Genomic DNA, 12235 nt, shown 5'->3' on the forward strand with positions numbered 1-12235 from the left:
TTCACATCAAAATAATTTATATAAATGACGAAAAGCAGTGGACCTAGCACTGATCCTTGTGACACACCACTGGTCACAGGCCTCTGGTCTGAAAAACAACCCTTCACCACCATCCTCTGTCTCCTACCTTCCAGCCAATTTTGTATCCAATTGGCTAGCTCCCCCTGGATTCCATGTCATCTAACCTTGCTAACCAGTCTACCATATAGATTCTTGTCAAATGCTTTACTGAAGTCCATATAGACAATGTCTACCATGCTGCCTTCGTCAATCTTCTTTGTCATCTCTTCAATAAACTGAATTAAGTTCTTGAGAAATGATTTTCCAAACACAAAGCATGCTAACTATTCCTAATCAGTCCTGGCCTTTCCAAATGCATTTAAATCAAGTCCCTCAGAATTCCCTCCAACAACTTAGCCACCATTGGTGTCAGGCTTTTCCCTGGCTTTTCCTTACAGTCTTTCTTAAATAGTGGCATTACTTTAGCCAACCTCCAGTCTCCCCGCACCTCATTCATGGCTAGCGATGATACAAATATCTCAGCAATGGGCCCAGCAATCTCTTCCCTAGCTTCCCAAAAAAAGCTCTGGGAAACACCTCATCATGTCCCAGGGATTTATCTAAATTTATGTATGTTAAGATCTCCAGCACTTCCTCTTCTGTTATATGGACACTTTTCAAGATATCAATATTTATTTCCCCAAGTTGTCAAGCTTCCATGTCCTTCTCTACAGTAAATACTTGCAAGTTAATCGTGAACACCTTCATAGACACAGATAAGTCTCATATGCCGCTATTTCAAAATCCATAATTCAAAGTAAATGATTTTAAAATATATATGAATCTTACATCTAACATCACAGAGGGAACTCAATGGTAGTGGAGGTGTGATGTTACTAGACTAGTAATCAGAGGACATGGCAGAAATGTTACTGCCTATCCTGGTAGCTAGAATGCTGGCTGCTGGCAGTGGTAAAATCGAAAGGAACCACTTGTGACTGGCTCCCTAATGCAATCCCAGCTCCAAAGAGGTTGCTCAGCAGTGGCCAGGAGGTGGGCTTGGATGCAGATTACCTGGCTGCCCTCCATGTAGCCAGGCAGTCGATTGCACAATTATGATACTTATTAGATGTAATTAAAGGGCTTACAGCATTTTGCAGGCAATTCTGTAATCTTTCTATTGCGTGGGAGGGTTGCTAGTTTCTTGATGGCAGCCTCTCTGCCGGTAATCAGTGAGGCTTTTTACCCTTGACCATCTTGATTATATGATATTCACAACTTCTGACTTGGAGCTATATTGTTATTTCTTCACTTTTTCTAGGTCTAGTACAGGCAGAGTTAGGGCAATTTAAATGGTGAATGGATAAACTACATAGGAGCTAAATGATTATTAAACATCTGTCTTGACTAAGGAAAATATAAGCAATCTCTCAAAATTAGAGATGCAAGGGACTAGGGAGAATGAGGAATTGAAGGAAATTAGTATTAGTAACAATGGTGTGTTGGAGAAATAATGGGAGTGAGGGTTGATAAGTTCCCACAACCTGACATTCTACACGCTATAGTATTGAAAGAGATAGTTTAGAAATAGTGAATGATTCTGGAATGGTTCCTGCAGACTTAGAGATAGCAAATATCACCCCATGACTTAAGAAGCACAGCAGAGAGAAAACAGGGAATTATGGACCTGTTGGCTTCCATTAGGTTGTTGGGAAATTGATGGAATCTATTTCAAAGGATCAATATGATCTGATTGAACATAATCAGCATGAATATAAAATCATGTCTAATGAACTGTTGGGAGGTTTGAGAATTTATTGAAAAGTATTGACAAATGGGAGACAGTGATTACAGTAGATTTTCAGAAGGCTTTTGGTAAAATCCCCTACAGAAGGTTGGTTAGAAATATTAAAAAATGCATGGACAAGGAGGTAATATGTTGGTGTTGGCTAAGATGCAGAAAATAGAGATTTGAAATAAACAGATGATTCTCACTTGGCAGCCTGAGACTGGTGGATTCCAAATACTAGGATCAGTATTTGAGCCTTAGCTGTTCACAATATATATTGATTTAGACATGGAGATCAAATGTAATATATCGAAGCTTGTGGATGACACAAAGCTAAGTCAGAATATGTGTTGTGAGGAAGATCTAAAGTGGCTTCAAAAGGATTTGGACAGACTTCATCCATGGGCAAGAATATGGCAAATGAAATATAATGCGGAAAAATGTGAGACGATCCACTTTTAGTATGAGGAGCATGTGCAGTGTATTTTTTTGAATGCTATGAGATTAGAAAGTGTGGACATACAAAGATTCCTGGATGTCTTAGTCACTAGGTCATTGGAGACTAACAGCTGCAGCAAGCAATTATGAATGCTAATAGAATAATAACTTGATCGCAAGATGATTTGAGTACAGGAATAGTGAAGTCTTCAAATGTATACGATCTTGGTTAGACCTGGAGCATCCCAGTAGTAATTCTAATCATTCAAAATAAAAACACATGACACAAAAACAAAGGTAGGGTGATCTCACTTACCAAGACTGACAATCTCCCATAACAACACTCCGAACGACCAGCTAAAGAAAGGTAAAATTTATATGAGAATCATTTGCAATTTGATTGACAGACAATATAATTTGAACAGCATGCTATCATAGCTCAATAATACTAATAATCTATCAGGTCCAACACACGAATTGGATTCTGACAGTGGGGAGAACAATGCTGACAGCTCCAAGCAGTAAGTCGTCACTGGTTGTCTGGAGTAATCCTTATGGTTCTGAGTAATAACTAGGCATTGACAATGATTAGTACAATCTTGACAGCTCCAAGCGTTGAGTGGGCATTGATGGTAGGATATTCCAAATGGTATGATTCTGAGCTATAACTGACATTTGTCATGGGACAAATGTCATCAGTTTCGTCTTTATTTTACAGTTGTCTTCTATATAATGCAATAAGTAGTCTAAAGAATAGGTTCTTTTTCATGTGTTACATCCTTAGAATTGCTTGCACCATTGTCTGTGCTGACCTATGGAAATGGCACTTTGTAGACATGCAGAGGAATAGTATTATGCAGCAAAACCTCCTCTTCAACAACAACCACTCAGTGAGTTGGAGGCTCCATCAGTTGCCTGTAGACTCATATTTGTATCTTGATTTTTCCCTCCCATCATTTTATGTTTGACCCTTCATTATTTCCTGCACTGTAGACTCGGCTTAAGACACTATTAGATTAAATTGCTTTCTGAGACCCTCCAAAGGCTTCCAGAATTATTGTTAGCATAATTTTATGTGGGCGTAATATTCTCCTCATGTTTTGCATGGTGACTCTGAAACAAACTGAAGTAACTGAAATCCAGGAAATCTTTTCTCTCTGAGTATCTTGTGGCATACACCACTGGATACAAACTATGGCTGAATGAACACCAGCTGCTTCCTGAGAAAAATTATCTTTGCATGCATGGTTCCAAATGAGAGCATCAGCGAACAGTCATATTTCCTGTAGAATCAGCTTAATAACAAAATATAGAAACTTCTCCTCAAAAGTGTAGGCCTAGTCTGCATCGTCAGCATTTAATCATTGCAGTGTGTCAGACCTTTCTTGGATATATATCCCACTGAAGTACAAAATTAAAGATAAATGGGATGAGAGGAATTGATCACTCAAAAGAATAATACTACATTAATATGATGCTGAACATCAAGTAAACAGGTCTGAGAGGAAATAGCATTGAGGAAACCTTTACGAAGAAGCAGATGACAGAAGGAACTGCAAGGGATACTTCTGTCAGGAAAATAAATGGGTGAGAATACTGTAAAGACAAAACTGGCTAGACATGCAGAGGAATAGTATTATGCAGCAACACCTCCTCTTCAACAGCAACCACTCAGTGAACTGGCTAGATAGTGCCTGATGTATTAGGAGCGCCAACAGTCCATATAGAGGCAAAAATAGAAATTGCTGGAAAAGCTCAGCAAGTCTGGCAACATCTGTGGAGAGAATCAAGTGACCCTTCCTCAGAATCCTCCATATGGAGGATTGGTTAGAAGATGAAATAACTGCACAGAGGCTGGTATCCTGTCACCAAGTCACCCTTTATTGACATCTTGTATTAACTGACTCTGAGCTGGCTGGCCACAGTGAGTCAGTCGCTGAAATCAGGAGACTCTCTGAATTCTCTCTTTATATCGGTCAGTCAGGGTTCCCTGATAGGCCCAGGTTAACAACGGTAATCAAAGATCTCATAGTCAATAACATCCACCTAGTTCCAATCACTATAGAAGATTAATGGTGAAAAAGGCAGGAAGAAGTTCAATGGTAGTAGTCTGGACAGCCACCTAACGGATATAGAACAAAAAGCAACAGAGGACCAGCAAAGCCACATGTACAAGAATTGCCTCAAATTTCATTGATAGGAAGGCAAAGTAATGTTCTGTGGTACATGTCAAGTGTTTAGGAAAGGAGGGTATAAGGCCACAATGCTAATAAAATGTGGGGATGTATTTCTAGAAGAATAGAGAACAAAATTAGGGAGGTAAAATTACATTTATTATGCGTAACCTTACCTAGATCACATGGAGCCTATAGGTTTCTATTATTCTTTCATAGTGATGAGGGTATTGCTCTTAGAACCAGCATTTTTTGCCCATCTCTAATTGTTCTTCACAAGGTAGTGGTGAGCCACTTTTTTTGAATCGCTACAGTTCGTTTCTTGCAGGCACACCTACAGTGCTCGTAGGAAAGGAGCTCCAAGATTATGATCCAGTGATGGTGAAAGAATGTCAATATGTTTCCAAATCAGGATGGAGTGTGGCTTGGAATGGAACTTGCAGGTTCCCATGTATGTGCTCCCCTTGGCATTCCAAGTGATAGAGATTGCAGATTTGTGAAGAAAGTTTAGTGAGTTGCCGTAATGTATCTTCGATACACAATATTGCCACTGTGCATCAGTGGTGGATAGAATCAATCTTTGAAGGTTAAGATTTGTTCCACACATTAAAACAAAACTATACAAATTGCAGACAGTATCTCTAAGAATGTTAACCAAACTTAGAAGATGTAAATACTGGGGTAAGATTGGTAAAATTTACAAGAAGTATCAAGAGGTTTTTTACATAAAGTATGATTAGCTCATGCAAATGAACTTTGAGATACACTAATTACAAATCCCAGGATCATTTAGGAAACAAATAAATGCTGGAATTGGGGGAGATGGGATCTTTCTAATGAATAATCAAGATGCTCTGAATGATCTTGCTCATAATGAGCTTGTAATCATTGGTCAATTAGTCAATTGGTCAAATTGCCTGCTGTGGAAAGTTGTGTTGTGAAATGAATTTGATTGAGCAGACAGACCGGTTTGTAAGGTCTAATGATGGAGACTAAAGCCAAGTTTCAGCCTAAAAGGAAGGTCAAGATGTATCACTCTGAGATACAGGGTATCTGGTACGATGGTAGCTGCATAACGGTGTCGTATTCTGTCTTAATAAAGTGTATCATCGGATTGGATTTGATGGGGTTCCCTGCCCTCATAAAAGGGAAGCAGTTCTGTATCAGAAAGCCATCTGCTGAATTTTTTGTGTCTCTTGTGCTTTCAAATCAGTCGGTGCAGAAGGGTAAGCCTGTTGACTCTGGAAGGAAATTTGAATGGGTGCAGATGTGGAAAGATTAAATACTTCACAAACATCAGGTTATAAAAGATGACTGCATATGGCATACACATATTATCCCAGTCCTAAATAGAAAGCAACTCCTCCATCAATCATCTCAGTAGATCACATTGCTGTCAGTGACTGGGATTGACCTTAGACATATAACCTGTTGTGGAACTACATTGCTTCAATTTGCTGTAAAAATCACTTTTCATCAGAAGTTTCTGTTGTTCTAAACCATGAAGTCTGTTTGGTACAGCTCACATAGATCCTATCAATGGATTCTTTTGTGGTCAGCAATATTTAATTAGGGATAGTAGGAACTGCAGATGCTGGAGAATCCGAGACAACAAGGTGCAGGGCTGGATGAACACAGCAGGCCAAGCAGCATCATAGGAGCAGAGAGGCTGACGTTTCGGGCCTAGACCCTTCATCAGAAAATATTTAATTAGGCTCTGTTTGATAAGTAAATAGATTTTGTTTGCTTACTGTGAATCTTGCTGTAAGACCTCCCATGCTTCCAACTGACTGGCTGATAGCAGTGTCAGGAGACACTCTGAAGTAGAATAGCTTTGAGTCAGTCACCACAGCCAGAAACAATTGATTTACTTTCAGCTTTCCATGAAGTGGTTTCAATTAAATTTAAAAATGGAATTACGTGTACAAATACACAATAATCTTTAACCTTAGATTATTTATTATAGGAAAAAATAATAAACAAAATGTCATTACCACATTAAAAATCGAGGTTTAATTGTTAGTTTGACAGAAGTAAGAACCAGGAGAGGAATTCTTTTAATAACAATAGGGGGAAGCTCCTCTTTACAACCGGATGTAGTTTTCATTATGGATGTAGTTTTCAATATCAGTGTATAATTGGTATTATCTGATTGGCCTGTGTATGCACCTCTTCTTTCCACTGACCTAAGTCGAAAGCAAAGTCAAGCAAAAGTTGGGCAGGGATTATAATCGGTATCTACTTAATGCTCCCCTCTCCTATACATAGACTGTTAACAATCATATAAATGTTAACACAGCACAATTCATGTGCTCTATTCTCTATTTTTCTTGTCCAAGGATTGCTAATGTGGCTCATGGTATAGTATCACTAGGGGCAAGGTGAGGAGATACAAGAACTACCTCAGCTCATAAAAGGGATTGAATCCATGCTGCAGGCACTATTTTATGCTGCATAGTGTTCATCTATCTAACTGAGCTAACTGTTACCTACATGGCCCCATTTGAAGACTGTTAGGCCCTATTTTCCCTTAAAAGGCTATATCTCAGATCAGATGCCACTGGCTGCATTAGCACACCAGTGAGTAACATATTGAAATGACAAGAACTGAACTACTGCCAAAATTCTCTTTCTTATTATTGGTTACTCACACATCACTTTTCGTTGTATAGACGCTGTAGTTTAAGGATTCAATTGCCATCCAACGCACTGGGAGCCTTCCCTAAACAATTCACAGGGGAACAAAATGTGCAACTCTTTAAACCTTGGCATGTTGAAGGATGGAAACATTAGTGCAGCATTCACATTTAAGGAACAAAGCAAGAATGACTGTTTTAGCATTCAGGAATCAGAACAAACAAAATAAGTAGTAAAAGCAAATTGTCATTTGGTAGCAGTTGAGACTTTTTGTCTTTCACTCAATAGGATAATTCACAAGAAATATCAATATAAAGTGAAAATGATATTTACACTGCATGTGAGAAGAGTGCTGATTCATTGGATTCTGATTGGTTGAGGCAATGCCATAGAGAATGCACCAGTTAGCGATGAATGACAGTTAGCTGCCAAGATGGATTTAAATTTTGAACCAGGTAGGTTGGCTTTGATTGGTGAAGTGAGAAATGAGCCAGAGAATGGCTGTTGACTATTTTGTTGAGTTGAAATAGATGCAGTGTAGATATGGGTTCTTCCTGTTTGCAAAGTACAGAGCTCCTTGGAATAACATACATAGCTTCCAATGCATAAAAGTGAAACACACTGTGAGCCCAATAAGCAATCCTGAATTGGTTGTCCACATAATTCTTGGCACACTCAGGATTACTTAGAAAATACTGTCTAATCATGGAATCTTGGACAGATAGGTTTTACAAGCATGGATTACTTGCCCACAGCTAGTAGCTTGGTAGCTGAAAGGATATACCGTTTGATATGATCTGCTTAAATCTAAAGGTTTAGAATATTGAGTATGAACATCAAGAAAGAAAAGTAGTTGTATGTATATGTTAGAGAAAATTACAATGAAGATTGAAGTGGAGGCAGTTGCACTGAAATAAATAAGTATGTTTATGAGACATAAGAACAGGAAATGGCATCAAAAACAGAAACAAAGTTGCTGGAAAAGCTCAACAGGTCTGGCAGCATCTGTGAAGAAAAAAATCAAAGTTAACGTTTCGGGTGCAGTGACCCTTCCTCAGAATTGAGTAGCTTTTCCAGCAACTTTGTTTTTGTTCCTGATTTACAGCATCTGCAGTTCTTTCAATTTTTATTTACAGGAAATGGCATGTTATACATAAGTTAGAAGGATATTGATAGTAATTTTGTGACAAGCCCAATCTTGTAAAAAGGGAAGAAAAGCTCCACAATCCCACATGCTTCAGAAATCTGAACGATAAGTAAAGATTCATGGAAGAAAATAGAGGCATTTGTAATGTGGATGCGAAGACATAAATTTCATGTCTACACGATGAATGAAGAGCTACTTGAAATTGCAAGAGCAAAAAGAACTTCATAAAGTAAACCAGAAATGTCAGTATTTCATTTGATAAGAGCTGAAAAGCTACACAGATCTCTTCTGGAGGACAAAGTGGAGGGCAGCAGAAAGTGGAATAGGCCATAGTTGGATGACAGATCTCACTGACTGGTCCCAGGTGAACGACAGTGGATATGTGAGGATGGCACAGGACAGAGGGAAAGGACACACCATGACAACAGGAGGTAGCTTACAACAGAAAAACATACACATTATATTCCTTGTAATTTGGCAAAAATCTAACATGTATAAGAAATTGAGAAATGAATGTGCACTGTAAGATTCCACAAACAGTTGAGATATATTATCAATTAATCTACTTGTATTTATTGAAGAAAAGGACTGGAGCACCAAGTGAATTTCCTTCCCTGCTTTGAATAGCATCATAGAATCATTAATATCCACTATAACCACAGGGATGTATGGACGTGGCTTTGATCTAATATTTCATCTGAAGGATGGCACTCAAGAAATTACAACTCTTCAGGAGTTCACCAAAAGTGTCAACATAGATAATGTTCTGAAGCCATTATCAATACAGAATGATATGGTGACATAATTCACAGGAGGCTTTAATGAAGGAGAAAGACAAAGAAAACCTGTTGGATAAAATACTTTTGTATTCAAACCTTACCATTGTCTTTTTTACATACACCTCTTCCCCTCGGGAAAGTCCAAAGTCTGCGATTTTCGCCACAAGATTTTCTCCCACTAACACATTTCTGGCTGCTAGATCCCTATGAATGAACTGAGACAATTCTTGCATCAGATTTGGAAACAGCAGAGTACTTCAGCATTAAGCAGTGATCAAAGATTAATTCACAGTGGGATTCAGATTCAAGGAAATGAAATGATCATTTGTGAAATCTTTTTGTGGGAAGGCTGATGTATTGCTGTCTCAACAGATTTCCGTGCATTGATGTGCAAGTGGATAAAGGATGCAGGCAACTCCAATCAGTGGGAGTGTCAACTCAATTCAAGTATTAACTAATAACCACCGCATCCTCTAATACAATGATAAATTACTGCTGATGCTGGAAATTTGAAATATAAGCAGATTATACTGGAATGTTCAGCAGATAAAATAGCATCTATGAAGAGAAAGCATATAAAGTTTACTATTATATTTAAAAGTAAGAATTTCAGGTCAATTATTTCATTTCATAACTTAAACAAGTTAGAAATGTGACCGGTTTTAAGCAAGTACAGAGCAGAGTGGTGGGGAGGAGAGGAAAGTAGGGGGACAATGGAAAATGTATCAGAGAGGACAGCATCAGTTCAACTTAATGACACAATTTTGTACATAGTTCCACGTAAGGTTGTTGGCTTGCTCGTCGAGCTGGCTAGTTATCGTACAGACGTTTCGTCACCATTCTAGGTAACATCATCAGTGATGTTGTTCTACTCTGTTTGGTATTTATTTGATCCAGTCTGTTAAGTTGGGTTGTGTCATTTCCAGTGCTGTTCTGCATGGGTCTGTATATGGGGTCTAATTCCACATGTTTGTTGATTGCATTACAGGTTGAAAACCAGTCCTCTAGGAATTGCCGTGCATGTCTGTGGTTGACTTGAGCTAGGATGGTCACATGACCCCATATTAACCCCATATTAAACCCCATCTACAACGCATGCAGAACAGAACTGGTAATGACACAACCCAACTTAACAGGCTGGATCATATAAATACCAAGCGGAATAGAACAACATTGTTTCATCGGAGGCTGCACTGATGATGTTACCTAGCATGGTGACGAAATGTCTGAACGTAAACAAGCCAGCTCGTCGAGCAAGTCAACAACCTCATCCACGACCTGAGCTATAGATCTTTGCAAGAACCTTAAATAGTTACACGTACAAAGGACTTACAGAACACTTTCACACCCAGGCTAAAATCTGCAACATAATTCAGTACACAGAATTGAAATAACACTCATATATTCATTCATTCATGGACTTGGGCATCATTGGCTAGGCCAGCATTTACTGCCCATCCTAAGAGTCAATCACATTGCAGTGCATCTGGAGCGTCATGTAGGCCAGGCCAGATAAGAACAGCAGATTTCCTTTCCTAAAGGCCATTAGAGAACCAGATGGTTCTTTTTTCCCAACAATTGGCAATGGTTTCATGAGACTCTTAATTCCATCTACCATGGTGGGATTTAAACTTGGGTCACCAGAATATTTCTTGAGTCTGTTGTCTAGTGACAATATCACTAGGCTATTGCCTCCCCATCTCAATTCCTGTACACATCCACTGGTGATGGATACAAGGAACACATATACACAAACATACTTAACTCGCACACTCACAATGATTATGACCATATTCACCCTTATCTGCTCGCAATAGTCACGTCAACTAACAAATAGAAATGTCATGTCTTTCATTCCATTACTCACCTGTTTCTCACTCAAATATTGCATTCCCTTTGTCACATCAGATGCAAACTGTAGAAGCTGCTGAGAGGTCAGTGTTGATGCAGTTCCATGCTCCCTTGCAAATGCTGGGTCTGTTTCCAGAACTCTGCTCTTCCGTAGAAAATCCAAAAGGTTTCCATATGGTGCATATTCAATTGCAATGTACAAGTAACCTGATCAGTCATATAAGAGACATATCTAAACCATGATGTCAGAGTCTTGTAACTCTGAAGAATCAAGATAACTGCTGCCTACAAGCTTGCTAATTTAACCAACAACTCTTTGCTTGCTCTCTGCCTACTCCTTTATCTATATCCATGTTTTTTTTAAATCTACCATTGATTCCTGTGCACAAGTTCACTTAACCCTTAATTCCAGTACACTACCTGATCTGACCAGACCTTTAATCCATGTACATTTGCTGACTTATCTCCGAATAATTACATGCCACCTCACCTAATCATTAACTCGAGCACGCTTGGGGATTGAACCCTTGACTGTTACCTACGCTAAATTTCTCTTGATTTCTGCATACATCCTGATATAATCTCCAAATAAACATCTGGATGCAGATTATGTCTTTTGAGAGTTAGTGTTGAATATTGTGCAGTTAAGGGCTAATTGTGTGAAAATCTGTGCACCGAGTCCCATTTGACATGTATTTTAAAATATTGGGTTTGATCTCTTGCTTTACTATGTTGAATTCTGTATTCTTTTTTGTTTTTTTTACCTTTATGTAGAATTCGTTTGTGTTTAATTTCTTACCTCGGTTCTCACAGGCTCCCAGCAGATTGATGATGTTGGGATGATGCCCAAGTTTACACAAAACCTCCAATTCTCCAGCAAAGTCTCTGTGATCATTCTCAGATGCAAATTCTGTGTAGAGTACAGCACAGCCATAATAGAATAATATTTAGTAAAAAAAATCTTTCCGTAAACTTCGACAGATAACGTCATTTGCACAAGCATATTTGTTTGACCAACATCCTGCATCCAACCCACAGGAACCCAGAGAATGAAATGCAATGCTCAAAAACCACTTACATCAGGCATTTCATTTTGCCATTTACCAACAAACACGCACAGAGGTAACAGTACACATACATATTCTCAACAATATGTAAAGTGATTTTCTTGTTCAGATACAGTAGTACATTCCCTGAAATTATAAATTAAAACCTTACAAATATTTTCAAAGTATATCTCCAGGTACCCAAACATCTAGTTTAATTTCTGATCCTCCTTTGAAGACCTACAAATGAGCAAAATAGTCAGAAGCTCCGAATGATGATGAATTCACCCTGGGGGTGTGACGAGTTTTGTAGGCAGGGCTGGATTCTAATCTGAGATAACAAGGTGTAGAGTTGGATCAGTTAATGTAGAAAC

The 12235-nt window shown here is 38.6% G+C and overlaps 1 protein-coding gene and 1 long non-coding RNA gene across 3 annotated transcripts in view; one reads left to right on the forward strand and one right to left on the reverse strand.

Annotated features, from left to right (window-relative positions):
* LOC125484251 overlaps positions 1-12235 on the forward strand; it is a 90359-nt gene that overhangs the window by 69422 nt on the left and 8702 nt on the right. The window lies entirely within an intron of this gene.
* tie1 (tyrosine kinase with immunoglobulin-like and EGF-like domains 1) overlaps positions 1-12235 on the reverse strand; it is an 86425-nt gene that overhangs the window by 5151 nt on the left and 69039 nt on the right. The window contains exons 17-21 of one of the 2 annotated variants that reach the window (XR_007263093.1): positions 11615-11725; positions 10832-11022; positions 9066-9168; positions 7053-7123; positions 2544-2584 (exon numbers count right to left, since the gene is read on the reverse strand). Coding sequence is in view for 1 of the 2 variants with exons in the window: in XM_048602210.1 (XP_048458167.1) it covers positions 2544-2584; positions 7053-7123; positions 9066-9179; positions 10832-11022; positions 11615-11725 (528 nt within the window). In the remaining variant the exon portion in view is untranslated. Of the gene's footprint in view, positions 1-2543; positions 2585-7052; positions 7124-9065; positions 9180-10831; positions 11023-11614; positions 11726-12235 lie in introns of both variants that reach the window. The other variant, XM_048602210.1, reaches the window with a different exon arrangement.

This window comes from Rhincodon typus, chromosome 10 (genome assembly GCF_021869965.1).
Source record: "Rhincodon typus isolate 14 chromosome 10, sRhiTyp1.1, whole genome shotgun sequence".
Lineage (NCBI taxonomy): Eukaryota > Metazoa > Chordata > Chondrichthyes > Orectolobiformes > Rhincodontidae > Rhincodon > Rhincodon typus.